Source organism: Myxine glutinosa, chromosome 1, assembly GCF_964187855.1.
Source record: "Myxine glutinosa chromosome 1, kmMyxGlut1.1, whole genome shotgun sequence".
Lineage (NCBI taxonomy): Eukaryota > Metazoa > Chordata > Myxini > Myxiniformes > Myxinidae > Myxine > Myxine glutinosa.
Window position 1 is genome coordinate 402,663,565 of NC_136261.1, and position 27,544 is coordinate 402,691,108.

The 27,544-nt window shown below is 45.7% G+C and overlaps 1 protein-coding gene across 2 annotated transcripts in view; it reads right to left on the bottom strand.

Annotated features, from left to right (window-relative positions):
- Positions 1-27,544, bottom strand: part of LOC137417169 (uncharacterized) — a 91,484-nt gene that overhangs the window by 30,468 nt on the left and 33,472 nt on the right. For both annotated transcript variants that reach the window (XM_078770360.1, XM_068102970.2), the window contains exon 2: positions 12,354-12,786. In XM_078770360.1, coding sequence (XP_078626486.1) covers positions 12,354-12,774 — 421 coding nt within the window. In that variant the 5' untranslated portion in view covers positions 12,775-12,786. The remainder of the gene's footprint in view (positions 1-12,353; positions 12,787-27,544) is intronic.

Below are 27,544 nucleotides of genomic sequence, written 5' to 3' on the forward strand. Positions count from 1 at the left end.
TTCTTTTTATTAAAATTGCGCAATGATAGTGGCATCTTTAATTCAAACAAATATTTCTCCGTTAATATTTGCACAGGAAACCAACAAATGCTTGGCAGAGATTTGGCCACAGCTGCTGGTATTTTGTGTGGGTGTCTGCGTAAGTTTTCTGTTCATATCCCTTCAACTTTGCTTGGGAGAGCAGTTTTCGTTGGTGTTGCGAAGATTGCACCGTCGTTAACTAGTGTGATGTGCTGGTCTGCTGTTGCTGTGAGGCAGAGTTCAAACCGCAAGGAAAGTGTGGTGCATATAATGTAAGCCTATATATTTATTGCTATTTTCAACGCAAAAGTGGACAAGTACAAATGTTAAAGAAAGCAGTTAAATTCAATGATGACAGATCCACATTGTGCTTGTGAGTGACAACCTTCAACTCCTGCAAATAGCAAGTCAAACAATGAACGCCTTGACACTGTTACAATAATTAATATGTGAACATATTGTTCTCACACTGGGGCAAATAGTCCCAGACCCCTCGCTCAGTATAAGGTACTGTATTGTACAATATGATGAATTAATCCTTGTCCATGTATTTAAATGGTCTGTTTATTAGTCCCAAAATGGCTTCAGCTGCGGCTTTGGAGCATTGGAGTCTGGGTTTGAGATCATTATATTAATCCGTACACCAAGATTCATTTTCTGGTGATGTTTCGCTCAATTCTTTATCTTCCATGTTGTCGATATGTTTGTTGCCAGGACCAATATGCATGACTTTGCATTTATCCTTGTTGAATGGTCAACAAATCGCTGAACAAACAACAGGCCATATCCACAGGCTGATATAGAGTACCATCGCGAATCCTGAAACAAGAGCTGTCAGTGCCAGTCACATCTTCCTTTTCCTCTCTCGAGCCCGTTACAAGAGTCTCCAAACATCTTCTGACTTCCCACTCCTTTCAAAATATAATTACAGCAAAGGCCTAAAGCACATTGTGATATTTGAAGCCTGGCCGACATCAGACTTCATTAAGACGTGGCACCTACCACTGGCTACCAGCAGCGCAGATTGATGACAACGCCCAGTTATCCTGTGGCAAGATGGCGGACGCAAATCTGGCTCGGCCGCTTGCGATTGGCCGGCAACTGCCAATCTATATATATATATATATCTATGGACGAAATGCCGTGATGGTTTCTACTTTCTAAACGTGAAATTCACGGATCGCCATATGCAGATTCGCCACGGTCCCACGATCGATGTTTCTACACGTGAACGTACCCCGTTTGTTTGCGGGTACGTTTTTCATGGACGTCCTTCACGAACTTGCTGTCCATGTCTGACGTTCGACTGAAGGTGCTACAGGAATGTGGAACTTATTATTTTTAAGCTTTAGCATTTGCCATTTCTGCATTGTCTGTTTTCTTCTGGCCTCCCACCCATGCGTAGCATGGGTACCTCACTAGTTCTTTAAATGCCAGATCAATTTCACCAATAGGTACACCGTATCCCTGCGCATTGGAAGAGGCGACTGAGGGTTGGCGTCAAGAAGGGCATCCGGCCATAAAAACATTGCCTCAAAAAGGGAACCATGATTGTCATGGGGCCCGCAAGGCGAACCCCCACTCTAGCGAGGAAAAATGGCCTTAAAACGATCATTCATGTGACACTGACCTTTTACCTTTTCACCAAATTATTAATTACTTCTCCATATTCTCAAAATAAAGTTATGTTGAAAACTTGATGACAAAACTCAAATGGTACAAAAAAAGTTAGGGGACAGACACAGACAGACAAACCTCATTAATGAGCAAGGACATGGATACACCCTGATGTATACACACAAGATGGCATCAAATACGCTGGCACATCATCTCCTCATCACACCATCTCACTTGGACCCGCCGATGGTGGTCCCAAAACCAGGACCTTAGTGACAAAGAGAAGGAAAGAAAGGAGCTGCAGCTGAGAGAAGGCTGGTGATGTGAGTGGAATGTAGAGAGTTAATTAAGGAGTGGAGATGAAGCTCAATACAAGGTGCTCGATACAAGGTATTCGATATGCGAACCCGAACAAGGCCTTGCAGTTGATTGCGTGCTGCATGCAGCCTCGGAGGAATGTTATGCAGAGAAGCGATCGACAAATGTAATGTCAAGTCATCAGCTCTGTGATCGCTTTGGTGAGAAACTACTTCCGATGGGCCAAAGGAGGGTGGGGGAAGGTAAGAGCATTCGACAAACAAAATGAGTGTTGGAAATAAAGGAAAAAACAAATTATGGGACACAGACCACCGTGTGGTGTTAGTCTGTGCGGCGGCACCGAGCACACTCCAACGAATGAACCCTGCACCTCCTCTCGTGGGAACAAAGACCAACTCACAATTGGATGGAGATTTGCACCAGGGCAAGAGGCTGTGAAGGTGCTACCCATCTCAAAAACTAAACTCAAGAAAAGGAACCTTGAGAAGGAGTCCATTTACTATTGTAACATCTATTCAAGACATCAACAGTTGGGGATGGCCAGTAGAGGAGCTACATTAATGGACCAGCTGAAGAAGACCAGATTGACCACCAGAGCAGAGACGGTGCCAACAAAAAAATTCGAAAAAGCTGCGTCAACGGCACGTAAATCCTGAAATGAAAATAAAATAAAAGATAACAGTGAAGGCCAAAAGACAAGCAGAAGAAATGAGGAGGATGGGAGCCATGCGCTCACCAGGGATGGACATAGGAGAGGTGGAAAAGTGGCCACAATGGTGCGGGGGAGGGACTGCACAATGAAGAAATGGTTTGGAATGAGTGTCACTGCGGCCCCAGCGGCAAAGGCCAACATCTATATAATAATACCGTAAGGACTCGACTTTGTTATCCCTTTTACGCCGCACCCAGTGACCCGATGCCCACAGCACTAATGCATTTTCCATCTACGAACTGCGCTCTTTGTTTATCACGTACAGCCATACTCGAAAAATCTGAATTCGCTGACTTTGGGACCCAAAAGCATCCGATTATCGGCCGATACGACGCCATCTTACGACACCATCGTATTGGCGTCTGCTGGGCGAAGGCGATGCGAGCCGTCCGCTGATTGGACAGTCGAGTGGTGTGATGGGTGGTGTGAACCAAATGGTCTTTTTATTCCCTTGAACATTTTAAATTAGGATATATAAGGAAACGTCTTTATCATCATTTTAATAAAGTTAAATGGAGTGACGTTGCAATACTCGGGGTGCGTTGCATAAATCCTCGTAACTCAGAGAGGTGTAGCAGGTGGCGAGATGTAAGGAAGCTTAAAGATAATGAGCTGAAAACAGACGAACGATATCCCTTCCGTGGATGTTCCACGGGTTTCACGTCTTTATCGTCATTTTAATAAAGTTAAATGGAGTGACGTTGCGATCAGTGAGTTGTAGCCTACTTATATACGAAGAGCTAAAAGGATGGCATTGACTTCGAGACGGTATGTGATAGTTGGCTGTGGCTGGCTGATGCCACGTTTTTTTTCTAAGTGCCATGGATGCTGATGGACATAATAAAGGTCTCGGCTGATCTCTCATCGTAATGTTACCCGATGGAAATTAACTGTTTCTTTGTTTGTCATTTCCTGTGCAATAATGTCAAATTGATGTCAGACATCCTTTTCTATTGACAGCTGCTCTCCTTTTCGAAGGCATCGTCTATTGATATGCATGTTCTTCTTTCACATAATTTTACACATTCACAATCAGTATTTCAATTCTTGCAGACATTGGAAAGGAAGTTGACTCACAGGCCAACTCTCTGGCTCAATCACAGGCCGACGCACAGGCGATGTAATTGTGAGTAGCATTTTTGCACAAGTGAAAATTGATCTTTCTTCCTCACTCTTACTCGGACAAGCAAATCCCCTATGCCATCCATAATGGTACACTCTATCCATACACCACATCCTCCCTTCCGTGGATGTTCCACGGGTTTCACGTCTTTATCGTCATTTTAATAAAGTTAAATGGAGTGACGTTGCGATACTCGGGGTGCGTTGCATAAATCCTCGTTACTCAGAGAGGTGTAGCAGGTGGCGAGACGTAAGGAAGCTTAAAGATAACGAGCTGAAAACAGACGAACGATATGTCAATCTCTTTCTACACCGAACGGAAATAAAAGTATGAGAGCGGGTAGGCATGGCCTGAGCACTTCGAGCAGAGAGGACTGATTGGACTTAACTTAAAGAGAAAAAATTGGAGCTTAACGGAAGAAGAAGATCCCATGAGCGCTCCCCTATGCCATCCATAATGGTACACTCTATCCATACACCACATCCTCCCTTCCGTGGATGTTCCACGGGTTTCGGCTCGTCTATATAATAATAGCGTAAGGACTCGACTTTGTTATCCCTTTTACGCCACACCAAGTGACCCGATGCCCACGGCACTAATGGATTTACGATCTACGAACCGCGCTCTTTGTTTATCATGTACAGGCATACTCGAAAAATCTGAATTAGCCGACGTTGGGGCCTAAAAGCATCCGATTAACTGCCGATACGACGCCATCTTACGACGACATCGTATTGGCGTCTGCTGGGCGAAGGCGAAGCAAGCCGTCCGCTGATTGGACAGTCGAAGGCGACAGCAAGCCGTCCACTGAGTGGACAATCCCAGAGTGGTGCTATGCCGATTCCTATTACGAATCCATTCACTTTTCAAAAGTATATCATAGCGTTGTCATTTAAGTAGATTGCAATAAATACGTTGTTCATATACGCATTCTTCATTCTCATCTTTCTTCCTAACTCTTACTCGGACAAGCAAATCCCCTATGCCATCCATTATGGTACACTCTATCCATACACCACATCCTCCCTTCCGTGGATGTTCCACGGGTTTCGGCTAGTCTATATAATAATAGCGTAAGGACTCGACTTTGTTATCCCTTTTACGCCGCACCCAGTGACCCGATACCCACGGCACTAATGGATTTACTATCTACGAACCGCGCTCTTTGTTTATCACGTACAGCCACACTCGAAAAATCTGAATTAGCCAACGTTGGGGCCCAAAAGCATCCGATTAACTGCCGATACGATGCCATCTTATTGGCATCTGCTGGGTGAAGGCGAAGCAAGCCGTCCACTGATTGGACAGTCGAAGGCGACAGCAAGCCGTCCACTGAGTGGACAATTCTGAGCATGCATTTGTGCCGGTGTCGTCGATCGTGGTGTACGCTAACCTCATCAGGTGGGTTTACCATAATTTCTTCCAACCGCGCTCTTTGTTTATCACGTACAGCCATACTCGAAAAATCTGAATTAGTCGACTTTGGGGCCCAAAAGCATCCGATTAACTGCCGATACGACGCCATCTTATTGGCGTCTGCTGGGTGAAGGCGAAGCAAGCCGTCCGCTGATTGGCCAGTTATATGTGGCATGTTCAAGAGCACGGTCGTTCAAAGATGTGTATATCAAGGTTGATAATACGAGTACGCAAGGAGTTGTCAGAGGCTTGACTATTACCCCAAACATTGTTTATCCAGAAGTTTTAAAATAATTTCAACCTCTGATACTGCGTTCATTGTATTATATTCCTACTGCTCTGCCTTGACATTGACGCTTACCAATGCGCCAGTATGGAGCTAATTCCAGTCGATTTACTAATCCATTCATTTTTTTAAAGTCTATTGTTCTACTGCTGTTCCTTTCCATTGACACATACCACTGCGCCAGTGTGGCCAGAGTGGTGCTATGCCGATTCCTATTACGAATCCATTCATTTTTCAAAAGTATATCGTAGCGTTGTCATTTAAGTAGATTGCAATAAATACGTTGTTCATATACGCACTCTTCATTCTCATCTTTCTTCCTAACTCTTACTCGGACAAGCAAATCCCCTATGCCATCCATAATGGTACACTCTATCCATACACCACATCCTCCCTTCCGTGGATGTTCCACGGGTTTCGGCTAGTCTTACTATAATTCACCAAATGTCTATCTGTACGTTCAAAGGTACCGCAAAAACGGCTCAACAGATTGCAACGATATTTTGGGTGGGTATTCCTGGGACCCCTGGGAGTAAAACAGGCTATATTGTTTTTCCAATTTTTCAGTTTTTCAAAACACGATGGAATAATATTTCCCGATATGAACAGTGATGTGGCTTTTATTGAAATTCTACAAATACTGTTGTTACATATTTATGTGAATGTATGTGAATTACCATTCAGGTCTTTGCTTATCCGGGTGTAGTATATTAAGTTGTTGTGTAGTTGTTGTGGTTGGAGGGTCAGGAGCCCTTCCGAGGGAGTGGCCGGAAACGGAAGTGACCGGAAACGGAAGAGGAAAAGACACGAGGAAAAAAGGACGATTATTATTCTTCCTCGCCCCGCTCCGACGAAAGGTGGGATCGACCTGGCACTGCGTGAAACAGCGGCGTTCCGAAGCCTGTCTGGCGAGAGGAATTACCGGAACGTGTACTGGCCCGGTGGAGACGTCAAGTTGACGTGGGGCCGTGCATCGAACCCGCATCTGGCCTCGTTCGCGGCACCGTCCAAACAGACGCGTGCGGGTCGCACGTTGGGGCCTAACAGTAACGCGCCTTGCAAGCGGCGTGGGGTTTGGCTTGCTCTACCGTATCCGCTTCGCGTGGCCACGAGGGGCTGCAGCCTCGGTGCTTGGTACGATACCTGCCCGGTGGAAAAACGTCCACCCGGGGTTCGTTCTACCGCCCGAGTGCGGTGACGGCGACCATCATCTTGGTCAGGAGGGGCCCAGAGACATTGTGCGGGACCGAGACCAAAAGGGTGTCGTGAGTACTCACCGGGACACACGTATATAAGATGGCCATCTTACTCATAGGAAAGTGCTTGTGAATTGGGAATTGTTGATGGTTGTATATGGTTGATTGCTCGGGGAAAATCTCCGTGGTTGTGTCATTGCAATTGTATGGTCATTCCCAGTGAAATATATCCTTGAACGTCAGTTGTCTCCTGGGGTGAAATTCATATGGATTGCATGGCGAAAGCGCATATTTAATACAGCTTTCTGGCGAAGTTCCTCTCACGGTCCGGGGGTCACCGAGACCAGGTATTCACCGAGGGGACCACGTAACAGAATTGGGGGCTCGTCCAAATTACGATTTGCGGTTTCGCAATTGGGTCTACGTCCGGGATTTAAAATTGTATAAAATAATAAAATAATTTTTTATTAATTAAAAATTATTAATTAATTATTAATTGGTAATTTTTTTTTTTGAGAAATTGGGGTAAAATCTTGGGTGAAGGTTAACAGGTGTTAACGATAGGCACCATGGCGTTTGTGGCACAGAACTTTGGGGTAACCCCGAGTGAGGCACAGTTCCGAGCGTTGCTAAAGTCGGACCTCTTGAAATTGGCCAAACATTTTAACTTGGAGGTCCGAACTAATTTGAGGAAGGCAGAATTGCAGGCCACGGTGATACAAATCTATGGTGAGATTAGGAACATGGGACGAGTTAGCCTGGGAGTGGCTACCCGAAGAACCAGAAGACGTTGAGCTCCGGAAACTGGAGTTGCAATTACGGAGCCAGGAACGGATTAAAGAAGAAGAAAGGAAAGCAGAAGCGAGGAGAGAAGAGAAACAAGCAGAGGAAAGGAGAGTGGAACGAGAACTCCAGGAAAGGTTAGAAGACAAAAGAACCGAGGAAAGGAGAGTGGAAAGAGAACTCCAGGAAAGAAGAGAAAAGGAACAAGCAGAGGAAAGGAGAGCTGCAAGGGACCTCGAAGCAGAGGAGAGAAAAGCGGAAAGGGAATTAAAGGAACGTGACATGGAGCTTCAGCAAGAAATCAAATTCAAGGAGCTGGAGTTAATGAGAGAACGGGGAGAGGCACCACCCCTGCTGACGGGGTCGACACCTAACCAGAAAACCTGGGATGTGGGCAGACATGTGAGGCTGGTTCCACCGTTCAGTGAAAAAGAAGTCGCGAAATTTTTCCCACACTTTGAGAAAGTGGCTCGACAATTAAACTGGCCGGAGGAGGCCTGGACCATACTCGTGCAAAGTGTGCTGGTGGGGAAAGCTCAGGAAATTTATTCGGCGCTACCAATGGACCAATGTGCAGATTATGAGGTACTGAAGAAGCACATCCTCAAGGCCTATGAGTTGGTTCCGGAAGCTTACAGGCAAAAATTCAGGAATGCCAGGAAGAGGGAGAGTGAGACCCATGTGGAGTTTGCCAGAGTGAAAGAAAACATGTTTGATCGGTGGTGTGAGTCAAAAGGAGTCGGGAAAGACTTCGAGACATTGCGGGACTTGATCCTGGTGGAGGAATTCCAGCAGTGTGTCCACGAGGACATCAAAGTGTACCTGCAGGAAAAGAAGGTACCAAAGTTGTGGGACGCAGCCACCATGGCAGATGATTATGCCTTAACCCACCGAATAGGGGTCCACGAACCTAACTCCTCGCCTCGATCTCCGCAGGGGAGGTGGGGAACAGCAGGTGCGGAGAACGACCATACATGGCGGCGGCCTCGAGATGATTATGGGGACAACTATGATACCCCACCGGTTCGAAATCAGAGGGATGCGGGCCCAAGACAAACTTATAGTTCGGGGGGCCCGAGGCAGACCCCGAGTTTTTCCTCCGGGCCTACTTGCGCGTTTTGCAAGAAACCTGGACACTTGATGTCCAGTTGTTACCTCATGAAAAGGGACAACCCAGAGCGGAGTCCGACTATTACAACTCCGAATGCGATGGCTAGCGTAAGAAATCGCCATCAAAAGGGTTACCAACCATTTATTTCAGAGGGGTTTGTGTCACTGGAGGGAGCCTCGACTAACCGGAGACCGGTTAGGATATTGAGGGACACAGGGGCCCATCAATCGTTAATGCTTGAAGGCATTTTGCCATGGTCCGAGGAGACGGCAACGGGGGATAGTGTTCGTTTACAGGGGATCGGGGGCGGTGTTAGTGCTCCCCTTCAGGTCATCCAGTTGGAGTCCGATTTGGTGTCAGGACCGGTCGCCGTCGGTTTACAAGCCACGCTTCCTGTAGAGGGTGTATCTGTGGTTATCGGGAATGATTTGGCCGGGGGTCAAGTTTATGGTAACCTGAGGGTTGGTAAAGAGCCCAGCAGGGAAAATAACATCACACCAGCTCGGGATGGCGACCAAAGTGCCAAGTTATTTGTAGGGAGACTGAACTTCAAAACAGAGGAAGAAGTTCTGACCTCTGTCTTCAACAGATATGGGCCGCTGGTGGAAGTGCGGTTGGTAAGAGACTGGGAAACGCAACAGTCAAGAGGGTTCGGCTTTGTCACGTTTGCCAGCACAAAAGACGCCAGAGAGGCAGAGAAGAATTGGAATGGCAAGGATTTGGAGGGTCGGACCATAACAGTAGGGAAGGCATTTCGTAGGCGTCGAGAGGTCTACAGGAGAGGACAACTGGGCGGTAGTTTTGGTAGTGGCCGAGAAGGAGACCGCTATTCATGGGACTACAGGGACCAGTGGTCCCACCCTAATTATTAGGGAAGTTCTGAGAAGTTGAAGCACTGAAGGCGGCGGAGCCGCCGAGCCAAGATTCCTACACGAATTAACCGTGAACGCCGTTCCTAAAGGCGTCCATGTAGTGAACTTTCATGCACGGACTAACCGTGAACTCCACGTTCCTCAAGGCGCCCATGTAGAGAACTTTCCTGCACGGACTAACCGTGAACTCCGCGTTCCTAAAGGCATCCATGTAGTGAATACTCGGCTTGGCCTCCCGGAAAAAGTGCTATCGAGTTGTTTAACTTTGGATCTTTGATCAACCCCTTAACCTTCATTCCCAAGAAACTGACGGTCAAAGTCAGAGGGTCATGAGATGGAGTTTGATTTGGCAGGGACAATGTCGTTGTTGGTACTTAGTCCAGAGGGAGTAATCTGGAGGGGTTGTGGTGAAATTTTGGTTGCTTTATTTTTAAGTGATAACTGTGCCCGGGGGGAACGGATAATGTGGGGGGGGTTGAGTTATCTGGTTTGTTTCTCCAAATTGGCCGGCAAAGAAAGTTTTCGCTGGGTTCAAACTTTCTTTCTTGAAGGGGGGGAGTGTTACATATTTATGTGAATGTATGTGAATTACCATTCAGGTCTTTGCTTATCCGGGTGTAGTATATTAAGTTGTTGTGTAGTTGTTGTGGTTGGAGGGTCAGGAGCCCTTCCGAGGGAGTGGCCGGAAACGGAAGTGACCGGAAACGGAAGAGGAAAAGACACGAGGAAAAAAGGACGATTATTATTCTTCCTCGCCCCGCTCCGACGAAAGGTGGGATCGACCTGGCGCTGCGTGAAACAGCGGCGTTCCGAAGCCTGTCTGGCGAGAGGAATTACCGGAACGTGTACCAGCCCGGTGGAGACGTCAAGTTGACGTGGGGCCGTGCATCGAACCCGCATCTGGCCTCGTTCGCGGCACCGTCCAAACAGACGCGTGTGGGTCGCACGTTGGGGCCTAACAGTAACGCGCCTTGCAAGCGGAGTGGGGTTTGGCTTGCTCTACCGTATCCGCTTCGCGTGGCCACGAGGGGCTGCAGCCTCGGTGCTTGGTACGATACCTGCCCGGTGGAAAAACGTCCACCCGGGGTTCGTTCTACCGCCCGAGTGCGGTGACGGCGACCATCATCTTGGTCAGGAGGGGCCCAGAGACATTGTGCGGGACCGAGACCAAAAGGGTGTCGTGAGTACTCACCGGGACACACGTATATAAGATGGCCATCTTACTCATAGGAAAGTGCTTGTGAATTGGGAATTGTTGATGGTTGTATATGGTTGATTGCTCGGGGAAAATCTCCGTGGTTGTGTCATTGCAATTGTATGGTCATTCCCAGTGAAATATATCCTTGAACGTCAGTTGTCTCCTGGGGTGAAATTCATATGGATTGCGTGGCGAAAGCGCATATTTAATACAGCTTTCTGGCGAAGTTCCTCTCACGGTCCGGGGGTCACTGAGACCAGGTATTCACCGAGGGGACCACGTAACACTGTTTAGATTTTGATGACAATTATGAACCTGCCGCAAATGCGGAAGTGGACAGATGACGGCAATGCGCGGGATTGATAATATCCAAATACAACCATCATTCAATCGTAATGTTAAATCGTTAAACGTTAATCGTGTTAATCGTTTTGTTAAAGTATCAATTGATGATTGGAATTGAGTGAATACAATTACGATTTTGAATTCGTAATTGTATGCACCCAACCGTACGGAGCTTCACATCAGGATTTAAATATTTGTTTATGTCATGAATGTTGTAAAATGTTTATTTTTTATATTAATGTTATTTCATTTGTGATTGGAGTTATGCTGTTTGGAATGAAAAAAAGACATATCGAGTTCAAGTGAATTACGAAATGCCGTGACGGTTTCTACTTTCGAAACGTGAATTCGCGGATCGCTATATGCAGATTCGCCATTTACTGGGTATGGAACAAACGTACCCGTTTGTTTGCCAACGGGTACGTTTTTCATGGAAGTCGTTCACGAACTTGCTGTCCATGTCTGACATGCGACTGAAGGTGCTACAGGAATGTGGAAGTTATTGGTTTCATACTTTAGCATTCGCCGTTTCTGCATTGTCTGTTTGCTTCTGGCCTCCCACCCGTGCATAGCACGAGTACCTCACTAGTATAAATGAATGGGATGAAATTGAGAACTTGTATCATGTATCATGTATTATTGTATCATGTGATATCATGATATGATTATATCATGTGATGACAACACACAAAAGGACAGAAGGGAACAGGGAGGTGAAGGAGTATAAGGATGATGAGGAACAGCGGAGAATGGAATAAGAGTTGGCAAACAAAATAGTGGAGATGAGCTTGCACCATTTGGGGAAAGACCACAACTATACCAGAAAAAAACCAACGGACAAAATTGCAGTTTGGGTGACACCCAAATAAACAACAAGGAATGTGGAGTAATCCGCTAACCAATCTGAAAAAGTGTCAATATTCCAGTTCCAGAAAACTCATGGAAACGTTATCTAAAAGCAATCACTGAAAACAATGAAGTCATCCCTGGCTCAGGTACAATCTAATTATCACATCGAGCATAGAAAATAAAGCAATGTGACAGGATATCATACTAAGGCACAAAAAAGGAAGGCAAAACCCTGTCTCCTGCAGTAAGGCGGAAGGGATAATTATTGGAACCGCATTCGGATCTTCACCAAAATCTAACCAAGACCTCCCGTCACACACGCAACATGTCCACCAAGGTTCGTCAGAATCCATCCATAATGTTTTAAGAATTCTACTCACAGACAGGGGTGTAAACATAACCTCCACCCACTTTTGGTGGAAGAGGTTAAAATACAAAAATAAATCACAGAACAAAAAGGTTACTTCTTGACATGCTATGTTGTATTTAAAAAATAAGTCACGTACCAGACTTGGGTGTTAATCCATCATCCTGAATTTGGAGACTGCAGGAATCACTGAGCACAATTCCACAGAAAGCAGAAACGTTGTCCCGGTGCACATTTTGGGATCCGAAAATCTTTTCACAGAAACTGGAAAGTTCCCGAATAACATTCTCCAAGGTGATGAAAATACTTCCAAAAAGAGACGAACCTGCAATCTGGACATCTTGCGGCTTCGAAAAAGAATTCATAAATTTACAGAAGTCAGCATACATTGCAAATTGTAATTTCTCTTTGGCGAGAGAGAGGAGCTCGGTCCGCAATGCATCCGACTCAGTACAAGCTCGAATAACCTTCTGATCCTCAATTCCAAGCTTATCCATCACTGCTTGGGCTGTTTCTGCTCTCAGGCCTTGGGAGTTGAGCCATTCAAAGAAGTTTTCCATTTCACCAATGACCTGCCAAGGATACAATGCTAATGTTAATCACAGAAAAGTTGTACATGTTAGCTACTTTTCTCAGTTTGGAATGTTTTGTGAGTTAGTATGTTATCCAATTTGATCAAATATCCAGGTAAATGCTAAACGTATCCAGCTTGATCACCACCTTTAGATTGACAGTATACGTTAGAGACACAGCCACACTCGCATTTGAGCTGTGAAGCATGGTCACAAATAAATGATTCATCAGTATGTTATCCAGATGAGCCCATAATGAGGGCATAAGCTGCATCGACAACTCGAATTCCATGTATTTGTGACCAAAAATCTGTCTTCAAAGACCTGACCAGCACATGGATGCTATCCTAGTGTAGAAGAAGAAAATTAATTTGTGTACGTAATTTGTGTAAATCAAGTAGATTTACCTGAGCCTCGACTTTGCCATTGAAAATACGTAAACTTAATGAATATATATATTAATCGGTGTTAACTGCATTCTATGAACTATATAACAATTCAATAGGCTCGCATTAGAGGCAGACATTCAACCCAAGCTGTGATGCCTATCTCGTTTTATAACCACGCACCAAAGTAAGCTCAATTAAAGAATAGAGAGATATAGTCCTTTGTTAGCCTGATATTGCATATATAGTATATTTTTTATATGATCCGACTTTTCATACGACACCTAAATACACATATGTATTAAAAAGATTTAATACATAGAACTTATAAGAATGATGTATGTTCGAACTTTCACCGACCCTGTTTTTCTTCTTTAACCGATGTCTCCATGCACGCTTTCAGAAAGAGCAGGAGGCTTTGTTTACATTTGATGAAGAAAGAAAACAGCTGACCCGAGGATTGGAGACTCACGCAATGCTTGTTATCTTTCTTGAACCTTACCTGACCCCTCTCTTTGATCTCTGACTATTAAAAAGCCATTTCACGGCACCCTCAGGGAGTTCTTGGTTCATTTTCTCATCTGAATGTGTGTAGAATGTAGCGTGGTGATTTCGTTTTATTCGTGTTTGTGTAACTCAAATGTAAGTGTATTCTGTAAACACCTTTGGTGAAAGTGAATCAAGTATTACCATGTGTCATTAAATCTATAATTGTCTTCTGAGATGAAATGTGGACATTTAATTCTCTTGAGTCTTGTCAAATCAATGCAAAGGCTATTTAAAAATTCCACAACACTAGTTTGAAGGTGAAGTGTTGGCATAATTTACGTATGCAACATCAGCATCATGCCGCATTCAGGGTCAGAGTTGATCCTCTTGTTTAATACACACGTACATATAAAACCTGTTTTTGTTTTCCTCTTACTGCAATTATCTCACACACATGCACCAAGGAGTCTCCACTTTGCTGGAAGTTAAGCTTTTCAGGTTCAACTGGCATAATCCTGCCATCTCAGAAACTCGGTTTGTGCTTGGATGGGAGACATATGCATAGAAGGTTCTCTTGGCGTGCAGTAGAGACAGACACACACCAGTGGGCAGAGACAGACACATACCTGCACAGTGGGCAGAGAAAAACACAGGCAGAGAAAAACACAAACCTGCACAGTGAGCAGAGACAAACACAGGCAGAGAAAAACACAGACCTGCACAGTGAGCAGAGACAAACACAGGCAGAGAAAAACACAGACCTGCACAGTAAGCAGAGACAAACACAGGCAGAGAAAAACACAGACATGCAAAGTGGGCAGAGAAAACACAGATACAGACCGGCGCGACAGAGACGGGCATAGACGCACACCAGGCAGCACAGACAGTCACGGCAGAGACAGTGTATGCATGTGTGTGTGTGTGTGTTTATGTATGTATGTGTGTGTGAGTGTATGTGTGTGTGTGTGTATGTGTGTGTGTGAGTGTATGTGTGTATATGTGTGGTATGTGTGTATATGTGTGTATATGTGTGTATATGTGTGTTACCATGTGTTTATGTGTGTGTGTGTGTGTTTATGTGTGTGTGTATTTGTGTTTATGTGTGTGTGTGTGTTTATGTGTGTGTGTGTTTATGTGTGTGTGTGTGTTTATGTGTGTGTGTGTGTGTTTATGTATGTGCGTGTTTATGTGTACGAGTGTGTGTTTATGTGTATGAGTGTGTGTTTATGTGTATGAGTGTGTGTTTATGTGTGTGTGTGTGTTTATGTGTGTGAGTGTGTGTTTATGTGTGTGAGTGTGTGTTTATGTGTGTGAGTGTGTGTTTATGTGTGTTTACGTGTGTGAGTGTGTGTTTATGTGTGTGAGTGTGTGTTTATGTGTGTGAGTTTGTGTTTATGTGTGTGTGTGTTTAATTGTGTGTTTATTTGTGTGTGCTTATTTGTGTGTTTATTTGTGTGTGTTTATTTGTGTTTATTTGTATGTGTGTGTTTATGAGGTTAGGTGAAGGATTGTGGGAGGGGTTTGAAAATAGGTATTTCCTCTCTTCTCCAAAACTAAACACACAATTTAGACGAAACCTGACTACAGCCTTGATCACCTGTGATGTACCAAAGTGTGCTCTCGGCATATAAAACAAATCAATGTCTAAAGGGGGGGTCTGCGAGGGGTTTGAGTGACTGTTGCTCCTGATGCAGGTGAGCGTCAGGACCCGCAGTCCTATTTTTCGCTTTTGCCATGATCTGGAGTAATGAAAAGAGATACCTGCCTCGACAATGAACAGACCAGGCAGGTTCGAATATGTAGCCTAATCGACTTTTTCGAGAAGATACTCCAACTTTCGTTTTGGATGGAGCAGTGTCAGGGATTTCATACATTTAAGCTTCATATTTTCTGTTTTACATACAACTAAAGGCCAATACTAGGCAACTGCTACAAAGTATTCTGGGAAGAGTAAAACTGGGCAGCACAAAGCTGTTGCTAAGCAACTGCAAGGGCCATCTGGTCTGAGTAAGAAAACAAAGGGCAAACTGTGATTACCACCCTTCCCTTAGCCTTGGCAAAAGGAACTCTTATTACATTTTCTCTTGGCTCATCTCCTGTTAATGCATTTCCTATCTTCTGTTGATGCACTTTCTAAAAGTGAGTGGGTAGGGAAATAGTTTCCTGCTGACCTAGAAACAGGGTGTCTTATCTGCTTTCCTTCACTTCCTCTGAGCCTGACTATATATATATATTGTTGGGGATATGGGAATTGTGTGTGTAATTTGATGTAAATTTTCCTTTTTTGTATGCTGTAAATCTTGTAAATATCACCCTCCAATTGTAAAGATCCAAGGTCGCCCTTAGTTAATCCATCGCGCACACGTAGCATATCATAGATTCCCTCAGTAGTTATGTCCTTAGTAAATGTCAGTATAAGGCTCTGTGGTCCACTAATTCATTGCAATGCATCAATTAAATAAGATAGATCCCCTTTCATTCCCATTCCAAAAACCTCCATTTCCAACTGCGTCATTGCCATTCGCCTTGCCAACTACATTTGCCGCCATTAAGGCGAGGTAATCTCAGAGAAGAAAGGCATGTCTCCACCTCGTCATAGAGGGGAGGAGTGAGCCAGCCCTTGCCGACCAACCAAGAACGAGGGGTTTGGCTTTGAGAGGGCGTGGAGAGAACGCTCGGGGAGGTTCACGAAGGTTCGGTGGTGTGGTCAATATAACCTGCGGCGGGACGCCCCCACCAGAGAGGAGATGAGACTCGGAGCAGATGAGATACGAGAGCTGAGCTTTGGGTCCACCACGCAGCTTTGACTCCACCACGCAGCTTTGACTCCACCATGCAGCTTTGACTCCACCACGCAGCTTTGCCACCGCCGCAGTTTGAACCGTAGCAGCTTGCACGACCGCAGCTTGGGCTTTGACGGCGGTGCCGACATGGCCGCGAAGGAACGGCGGCTGCCCGCTCCCGGCCCGACGGTGCTTCGGTCCGAGCTGGACCTTCCTCTCCCTCCAGCCAATCCATCTGCAATTTCCCCATCGTGTGAGTCTGCCCGTTTGTCCGTCTTTCATGTTGTCTTGGGGTTTATAAGTAAGACTGTATCGGTAAGCTAATAATTGCACTGTGTCTGCTGCTCCTTCCATTGCCTTGTAAATCGTATTTCATTTCTTTTCTGCTTTAGTTGTGTGTAAATAATAATAAATATCTGTTCTTCCTACCTTGTCTTCTTCTTCACATTCGGTCGCTTTAGAGGTTTCCATATTGAGGGTACGTGGCGCGATTCGGCCAACGAATATAAATCGGGTCTAGTCTTGGTAAATTGCTCATGCCGCAGTTTGCTTCGCTCGGCGCAAATCATCCATTACGCTGCGGCCGTGAGCGGGGAGTATTTCCTTGCGTACCGGGAGGCGCTGGTATTTAGGTCATAGGACGGTTGGGCCTAATACCCTACCCAGCGCCGACCGGGCATGACGTCATACCCCCGGGACCACGTCGGTCAGTCATCAGCGAGGGGATTAATCCCCCCTCCTTAAAGGGAAAGGCCGACGCTGGGATCCGTAACAATATATACTAGCTGAGGTACCTGGCTTCACCCGGGTTGAATAAGAATAATACAAATATATGATGAAAAGAACATGTATATTTTAGAGCAATATCACAGTACATTTCCGACATGACGTTTTTTCAATTTTCAATTTCTCAAAACCTCTGGGTATACAACATTTCTGGTTTTCTTACTTGGTGCCAAGACATAAAGATTGCTTGGTTTTCCAACCCTCGAGCAGCCCACGTACAGCTGGCCATGGGCAAACACTTGTTCTGTGAAGTTCAGGCCTACAACCTTCATCGATTGCCCCTGCGCCAGAAATATGTCTTGAAATATTCCTGAAATAAGTTGTTGACCTTTTGGCCTATGTTAACCTCAAAAATAATTGGTGGTTTAATTCAGTGATCTGATATGCAAATCCTCTTCAAATTTCAAGTCAATTAGATGAAAATTGACGATTTTAGAAATTTGGCCCATATTGATATTTTCACCTTTAGACCTCAAAAATAATTGGTGGTTGAATTAGGTGACCCGATATGCAAATCCTATCCAAATTTCAAGTCAATTGGATGAAAATGTAGGATTTTAAAAACTTCACCTTAAGTTGTTGACCTTTGGCCTATGTTTACTTTTTGGCCTATGCTGACCTCAAAAAGAATTGGTGGTTCAATTTCAGTGACCTGATATGCAAATCCTCTTCACATTTCAAGTCAATCAGATGAAAGTTGAGGATTTTAGAAATTTGAAATTCTTGTTGACTTTTGGCCGATGTTGCTCTTTTGACCCATGTAGTCTAGTAGGAAGACTAGGTCCCCCTGCACCCCCCGGAGATATACTTCTAATCAGTGTTTCTAGATTGGAAAAAATGTGTAGAAAATGACTAGCTATGGCCCCAAGCTGAAAAAATGTCCCACATACCATTTTTATGCAAATTACTGCTGCAAATTTTATGCAAAATTATGCAAATTTTATGCAAATTTTTGATGAGGAGTAGAGTTGAGGGGTCTTTGAGGGCTTCATCGAGGTGCTCTCGGTTGCAAGACTGGGTCATTCTGAGAAGCACAGCAGGGTCAGAGATCATGATGTTCTCCTCCTCAGTGAATCTCTCCATCAACAGCCTCTCCATTGCCTCACACACTGTTTTGAGGCAAAAGAGGGACTTTGCGTAGGCCTTTCCACTGAGAACACCTTTGAGAGATCCACTTGTTACTAGTTGTGCCTCAAAGAGAATCTCTGCATATCCAGAACCACGCATCTTGTGTCCAGTGAGCATCCCGATGTAGTTCATGGATGTGTGGAAGGGTCCAATCGTTACTACATGACTAGCAAATTCATTTGGCCAGCGCCAGATGATGGGAAGGGCTTTCATGCAGACACCCAGATCAAATGTATTCAGGACCCATCTCTGACCCACCTCAGCAGTTGCTGCCTCGGAACGCTTCAGTAGCTCACGAACAACTGCGTTGTCTGTGATCGGTTGGTGGATAGGCGTGCAGTAGTCGACTGTTGATTTGCTGGGTGGGGGAGAACCAGTTGCAGAGGTGAAACCCCCTAGCCCAGGCACAGGCTGCAGGCCACAGCTTCCGATGTATCTGATGAAGAGCCAGATGTAGTACTCTTGCATCGTAGTGGCATAGACTGTGTCATTCTCTGCTGGCGGTGTGAATGATGAGCCTTCAGGGAACTTCGGGCCAACGCGAGTAAAGTGCAAGGGTGGGAGAGTTTTTGGTGTGTCAACCTTCAGGCTACGCTGTTGTGACCTATTGATGGTAGGTAGCATTCGGTCCTTGCTGCTCTCGAACCCGGGCTTGACCTCCTGCACCATGATTCCTCCAGCACTGTTTACAATGTTGCTGCCGTGCACACTGGTAGTGGTTTTATTCAAGTTGTCCCACTCACAGTTGAATACAAGGTTGCCCTCTCCTGTCACAATTTGTGGTGTACGATAAGTTGAGACTTCATCCAGGACCTTGGCGAGAGCAGTTTCCAACTCCAAGGCGAAATCGTAGCTCTCAGAGTGTCCAAGCCTGTGTAGTATTGTGGTGAGCTGTTTGCTTCGGAACAGGTGCCTTACAGTCACACAGAGGAGAATGTGCTTTGGTAACTTCCATTTTCCATCTGACACTGCACGGCACAGATCTTGTCCAATGGAGAAGACCAGACGCTTCACCTTTTCTGTCTCGATGCCCTCCTTGCCAGTCATTAGCACGCTGAGAAAGCGGACAAGGTCTGGAGGTAGGATGTCTTCAGGATTGAGCTCCATGTCTTCAGCTGTTGGTGGCCATGGTTGGTCTTTACACTCTCTGAAAGCCTGTAGAATACCCTGGCGAAGTTGGAGGGCAACATTTTGGTTCTTGTTTGTGCTTCCGAGTGTGAATGCTCGTGCGAGAGCATTGGAAACTGTTATGTTTGAGCTGTGCACAAGCCAGAAAGAAATGACATCACATTTGTCATGATCAACCTTCGTGAAGTGGATATGCTCCTTGATTGGGTCATTCTGTAGGCGTTTCAGTAGTTTCTCTGACCGATAATTTGAGTTCTCATATCCATTCAGTTTCAGTTCCTCGACATAGAGCAAGCGCAAGGAAGAAAGCTGTAGAACTTTATTCTGCTGGATGACCTGGGTTTGAATGTGTTCCAGTACTGAGTTGAATGCCTTTTCATGGGCGGCTGACATGCAAGCCTGCTCCTTTGGTGCTTCGGCTCTGTGAATCGCACGCTCATAGTTGTAGAATGCTGTGCGGAAAGCTTTAAAACATGACGGATGGTGTTTGGCCTCACATGCAAAGAGGTCTTTGTTTTTCACCTTTCGATGGAGTCGATAGAGACCCATTTTCTCAGCCCGTGTTTCGATTTGCTCCCATGCATTTTCTTTGTTTTTAAAGGATGGGAAGGTTGTAGGCCTCTCAGTATTGCGATGAGCATCTTTGGTCTCAACTTTCTCACAAAATATACACTCTGGCGGGAAGATGGGTTCAGCAGAACCTCCTGGTTTACGAGGAGAGTGATGCCATGATGAGGTTGATGGCCCTGGTTCTGTATCATCTCCCAGACGATGAAAGTGGCGGACAAAGTGCTTATAACACTTGCTGTGATATCCTACTCTTTCTAGGTCATCAGGAAGAGTTGCCGGGATCTGATCACATACTGATTGCATACGACATGGGGAGTCATGCGGTTGGTTGAGACGTCTATCCCGGATCTTTTGAAGCAGTTGCAGTTTTTCTGAAGCAGATCCTTTAATTTTACGGAGGGGCGTGAAATCCCCATGATCAGACATGGATGGTACATGAAGGATGCATGTAGGAGGAGAGCTTTGGGCTGCAGGTTCTACACTCCGTTTTCTTTTGGGCATGCTTGCTGTCGATGTCTACCATCACTGTTAAATGACAAATAAGAAATCACGAATGATGTTAAAAGTGCCTGTGAAAGGAGGCTCTGAGTTTTCAGTGAGGTAACAGAGGTTCTGAGTCATGTTCTACACTAGGGTACTTTTTAGCTGACTAAACCATGTTTAGTGGCATCAAAAGTGCTAATAGCTAAAACATCTAAATTCTTCCACACTAACGTTAGCTATCTAGGCCAATGAAACATTGTGCTAAGTTACTGTAGCTAGCTCAGCTGTCGTGCCTCTTTCTGGTTCAATTCATATACAGAAGTCAACAGATATGTCTCATGTTTGGCATTAACAAAAGTTTAAGTTACACCGACATTAGGAACATACTGTACATAGATGAGGCTAGCTTTAACGTTAGCTAACATGGTGCTAGCTGGCTCAGCTGTTATTCTGCCTGTTTATGATTTCATGCAGAAACTGAAGTCAAGAGTGTGAGTAACATTATAGTTAGCATCTTACCTGGCTAGATTGGAGGATGAATACCAAGAACAACACACAGATGGAATGGAAGACTGAACTTTCAACTGAGGTATTCAATAACATCAACGTTACCAATTGATACGAGCGCGCGACATTACCAATTGATATGAGCGCGCGAGCGCGCATGTTACATGGATGGAAATGTAAAATGGCAGCTATAGCAGCACTAATTTGGATCTCTAGTCTGTCATTTCTGCACTGTGATTGGATAACATAAAAAAATATGTTTGGGAGTTAACAGCAGGAGTTGGTAGATTTTACGTGGGCTGGGTGAGAAACCTTTAAATAAGCAAGTGAAAATCTCTCGCAATACAAAGTCAATGGTGGGAAGAAAAGTTGAGTGGTACCAATGTTACTGCCAATGTCCCGCCCCTATGCAAGACTCAGGAGCATCTTGTTGACATTTAACCTTGAAAATACCTGGGTTTAGACCCCTTATGTACCATGTTAAGTTATCTGCAGTATTAACGTATCCTTATCATTTGTAAAACTGATTATTTTGTAATTACAGCATTAATATGCATACTAGTATACCATAGACACATGTAATCATGTTATGAATAGTTCTATCATGATCTATGCCCTTCAAAACATGGGTCTAGACACCTTCATTTTTCAATTATCTGCAATATTGGCTGAGATATGTCAAAAATCGTTTTTTTGATAATGGCAGCAGTAATTTGCATAAAAATGGTATGTGGGACATTTTTTCAGCTTGGGGCCATAGCTAGTCATTTTCTACACATTTTTTCCAATCTAGAAACACTGATTAGAAGTATATCTCCGGGGGGTTGCAGGGGGACCTAGTCTTCCTACTAGACTAATGGTGATCTCAAAAATAGTTGTTGGTTGAATTCAGTTTGCTGATATGTAAATCCCATTCAAATTTCAAGTGAATCGGATGAAAAGAGGATTTTAGAAACTAAAAAAAAAAAGTGGTTGACCTTTGGCCTACGTTGACCTTTTGGCTTACGCCGATCTTAAAAATAGTTGGTGGTTTAACTCAGTAAGCCGATATGTAAATCCTATTCAAAGTTCAAGTCAATAGGATGAAAATTAAGGATTTTAGAATTGAGGCTGATGACTGTTGAGAAACTCAGTTGGGAGGTTTACTGCCTGATCTTCATCTGTCACTTTGTCGTCATAATTTCTTTCATGACCGGGCAGCGAACGTCATTATGTGCGACTTTACATCACTCATACGGACGTGAAAACATTTGTTTTCCTTAAAAATATATTTAAAATAAATAAAATAGTACATAAATTAACAATAAAAGAAGCTAAAAAACAATTTAAAATACATTAAAAAGCACATTAAAAATATATAAATATGTACGTACAGTATACTGTACGTACGCGCAACCGCTGATTCTCATTCAAAACAGAGGCGACGTACAGTATTCCTTTACTGTCTCTGTGTTAGCCATGGGTCCGAAGAAGGATAATGCTTGTGTTTCCAAGCGTAATGTGGTTACGATGGACGATAAGGTAAATCTGATTAAAAGGTATGGAAAAGGTGGAAAAGTGTTGGTGATAGCGCATAGACCTTATCGCGAATCGGAACCGCAATGCGTCATGGGATCGGAAAGGGGCAATAGCGCCGCCACAAACTACACCATGGAATTGCAGCTGGCACGGTTTTTTAAACCATTGATATTAAAATAAAAAGTAGCCGAAACCACCGGAATTTTATGCCGATTCCGAATCTGTCTAAAACTTTTCTCCGATGTGTAGTTCTTCAGTTATAAGCGGACATCCAGACAGACACACAGACACTCCTCCTTTATTTATATATAAATATATATATATTGTTACGGACACAGCTAGGATGTTGTTTGCCGAGCGGATGGCCGCCGCGCCCGAACAGTTACCCCGACTAACCCGATTCCTGAACGTTGGCCAAAATCACGCCACAGATATTCAATGGGGAAAAGACTAAAACGAAGGATGTAAAGAAGAAAGAAAGACAAAGGGTAAGAAATACCAATATAATTTATTTCTATTTACACCCAAAAGTAACCAAGGAGAAGGAAGGATAATAAAATCATTTACAGAATAATCAAAGAGACACAGTGAAAATCGCTAGCTTATCTAAACATGCTTAATTAATACCCAGGGACAAGACACACAGAACAAACTCACGTACACGAATGGGGAAATTGCAGGCAGGAATGACAGGAGGTGGGTGGCTGGAGGGGGAGGAAGGCACGGAGCTGGCTGGAGCTTGATCCCGCACGGGACGTCGGGCTGGACCTCGACGGCCGCCGATGCCACCGATCCTGTCGTGTGCGCGGGGTAACGGGTCGGAGCTGCTTGGTGGAGCCAACGATGCTGGTGGGGGGTCTGGCATGACGGGTTCTCTCTCTCCCTCTCTCACAAACTCCAGGACTCTTTCTCTTTTTCTTAGTCCAACCCAGTCCAACAACTTCCTCTCTTGCTTAGTCCAACTCTTAGTCCCACTCTTCCTCTCTTGCTTAGTCCAACTCTTAGTCCCACTCTTCCTCTCTTGCTTAGTCCAACAACAACTTCTCTTGCTTGGTTTCGCGCGCGCTCTATATAGCGCCTCCGGCGATCAAGCCGGTGGTGTCCAGGACATGCCCATCGGTCAGCTCGACTCGGCCCTGATTGGTCGGCACGGCCCTCTGGCTCCGCCCTTGATGACGATGGGCGGGCACGCCCAGGAGTCGGCAGCTCCTCCCCCTTCTTCTCCAAGCCGACCTCATGGCGAATGGAGTCGCGGAGGGAACAGTTGGCAATTGTTGGAAGGGGAATGTGAATGAAAGGGTATCTACTCTTATTTCACTTGGTGCAATGGAGTATTTAAATTAATGGAAGACACAGCCTTACACTAATACACACCATAAGGATATAACTATTGAACAGGGATATATGGTGTCCTTCGTGTATGCTTTATGGAATTAACTACGGGAACGCCCTTTAAACTTTATACAACAGACTGGAGGCAGGAGGGTCCAGAATAAAGCAATAAAAAAACAAAAAAAACACAATCCTCATATCCACAACACTGCACCCTCCTCCCCTTAGGCACGTCCCGGGCCTATGAACTTTTACCTTAGTGTGGCACGTAGGTGTAGTTCCCTCTACATTTAACCTGCCCCTGAGTGCAACAGTTTTAAAACATAAATAAATATGTCCCGCTGCTCCATTGCACCCTGCCTAGCAGATTCACGCCCACAGCTAACCGAATTGCGGAATGGTCTTCAAACTAAACATTTACGGTGGGGGCGCATTATTTACAATGACTACTTTATTTACAAAACGTAACCCAGGACCTGTGATCGTTCTTTTGGGGGGGGAGACAGTCTGCCCTGCATCGACGCACCATGAAGCACCCAAACAATGCATCAACACACCATCAAGCACCAATCGGTGCACAGTCACCACAGTTCTCAATAAAAATAACCAAACAACCCCTAACCCTGCTGGTGGTCTCTTGCTCTTCGGCTCCCTCTGCTGGCTATTTGCTTTCTTCCAGTTGTTGTCATCTTCTTTGCTGGCGGCCTATTTGCAATAAAATTTGCACCCAACGTGTCCATTTTTATTTATTTATGGCCCACAGGGCCGACTAGTGTGGTTCACCTGTGGGGCATAGGTGCCCTGTGACCAAGGTCCGCCAGCAAGATCTCGGGCCTTCATGGCCGGTTCCAGCAGAGGGGCTATGCCCCAACCCATGGGGTCCATCAGTGGTGCTCAGCCACAGACATGTGGTCCATAAGGTGGTGCATCGATGCAGACAGCTGGTTCTGGGAGTTCCGGGCACACAATGGCGGACTCCCGCACGCTCCCTTCGGCGCCCAGTGGCGCACAGTCCTCATGTGGGAGACAAAGGGGGAAAAGACAGATGAGCGAGGGGTAAGGTCACAAGGGTACACATCAATACAGGCAATGCAAGGCAAGGTGCGTATGGAGAGCGAAGTGAGAAAGCTCGTCCTTACCGTACGTCACCACCCCTGTCACCTACTCTACCCTTGCCCTTACCCCATATTTACAAAATCTACACCTTTACAAATTCGTCGCTAATGTCACGTCTTCCCCATATTTCCCCTATACCAAATTCGTCTCCACAATCCCTCTAACCAAAATTTGCCATCACCCAATTCATCATCAATCCTCATAAGGAGGCAGAGATGGAAGACCAGCACAATGTCACACCCACGTCATGATGCGTCTCACATTCCAAACATCTGCACAATAAAAATAATAAAACATGGCATGGTGTGGAGTTACGTCACCTCAGGTGAGTGGATGTAGATGGTGCGAGGAGATTTCAATCCTAACTACCTTCTAAATGACATTAACACACCTTACACTACCCGGGGTCTTTCCCTGCCAATCCATTGGCCAACTTACACTATGGGTTCTAAAAACCAATTCCCATTGACCAAACTGTGGTGCTTCTCAATTTGGGGTCTCACTCCCCCGATTCATCTCCCTGTGCCCTTGCACAATTTCCAGGCTGGGTCGTGCAGCTCTCCCAGCAGGTCTACCCACCTGCACACCTCCACCACTGTAGTTGCCACCCGAGCTTACCTAGCTCCTCACCCTAACCTATCTAACTGGGGAAGGCCCCTCCTGGCTCTGTCACCCCTCGGTGCCCTCTGGCACTGGGCTACCCGGGTCCGTCCTCCGGATCCTCGGCCCCATCCACAACTCTACCGGCTCCCAGAGCCCACCTGCGGCCTCACCTGGCCGACATCCTCACAGTGGTGGAGTGCCCAACCAACTATACACACTAACAGGCTACACGCCCAGCCATTTCCACAACACTAATGCACCCATTCAATCACCATTCTTCCACCATGCACCACAGATGCCAATATCCAACCACAATTTACCTGTACCCTCTACCTAAATCTTACACTACCCTCCCCGGGTATTCGTGATGGGGTCCATCCTCCTTTCCCCCATCCACACCTTCGCACCATCCACTCCACTCCACAGTTTCCACCATACTCACCACGACCATCCATTCCAATACTCCATATACTCCAGACCATTTATTCCATACACCTGTTCTCCATTCACCTGGTGTTGCACACCTGTGCAATCACACCTGGTGCCACCTGCACCCTCCTTCCTTCCTGGACCATTTGGTCAGCACAACTCACATCACTATCACTCACTCAAACACTGCTCCATACACCTGTTCAGTTGCACACCTGTGCAATCTCAATACAACTCACACTCACAATCATTTACTCATACCCTGCTCAATACACTTTCGATCCTCACACACACGGCATCATCTCATCTACCTGTTGCCCTGCTAACTTAGTGCTCCCCGTCTTCCCTTTAAACTAAGCACATACCACGTCATTATCATCCAAACTAATCTACCTGCGTCCCCACTACAGGTATCATTGTCACTACCTAATCTTACCGTTACCTAAGGTCATCTCTAGGTCCCTATCATTATATCCTAACCCTCCCGGGCTAGTTTTCACTGCCATAAACCCCATAAACTAGTGCTCCTTTGCCCCCGCTGTGAGAGATGGCAGAGTTGCCATCCCACTACATCGGGTATCTCTCACTACCAATTTTGCACACCAAATTCCAGCCAATCAAAAATTTGCCAATCACTACCAATCATCTGCCAATCATCACTCTGCTAATCCTTTGCCAATCATCAAATTTTGTTTTTCTAATTTCGGGTCCAAAACACTATCCTCGTCACACGTCTACTCACTAGTGCCTCTCGGTGCGCCAATTCATCTCTAAAGCTCGGCTTCGCAAAGCCGAGCAATGAATGCGGGTTGCTTGGTGCCGGCGGCTGGATGCGTCCGGCATTCGGTGCAGGGACGGGGGCTTACCCGGGCCGAGATCCCACGCACCATCTCGGCACGGAGCCGTCCAATGGCCCGATTTCGACCTGCCGGAACGCCTCAACCACAAAGGGTTGTCGTGACGACCCTTCCTACAGGGCCGCCCGCTCCGCTTAGTGGAGCACGGACATGGCCGTTCAAAGCGCGGCCCGGCGTGAATCCCACACGGCGGTTCTTTCGAAACCGCCGCGGATCCACGCAGCACGCAAAGCTGCCCGGTTCGCACCGAAGGCCCGATTCGGCTATACGTCGCTCTAACCGCTAACCCGGTTACCGTCGATGCTCCATTCGCATGCTTACACCCCGCAGCCCGTTCCTTGCTCATACATCCAGCCGTCTCCATGCTCTTTGTCATTGCACCTTCCCTGGCACACCCAGGTACACTCATTCCGCTTACAGACTTTGTCACACACCTGATCACCGCACACCTTTGCACACACTCGTCGTTTGCACACCTCACCAACACACCTCTTCGCGCCCCCTCCTCGGTCACTTCCTCTGTGACAACCACGGGTGTGCTCTCACTTGCACAGCCAATCACGTGCCTCACTACCAATTCCAGTGTGCATTCCCACACACGCTCTACCATTCCAGGTGTGCATCCTTCCATTCCAGACATCCT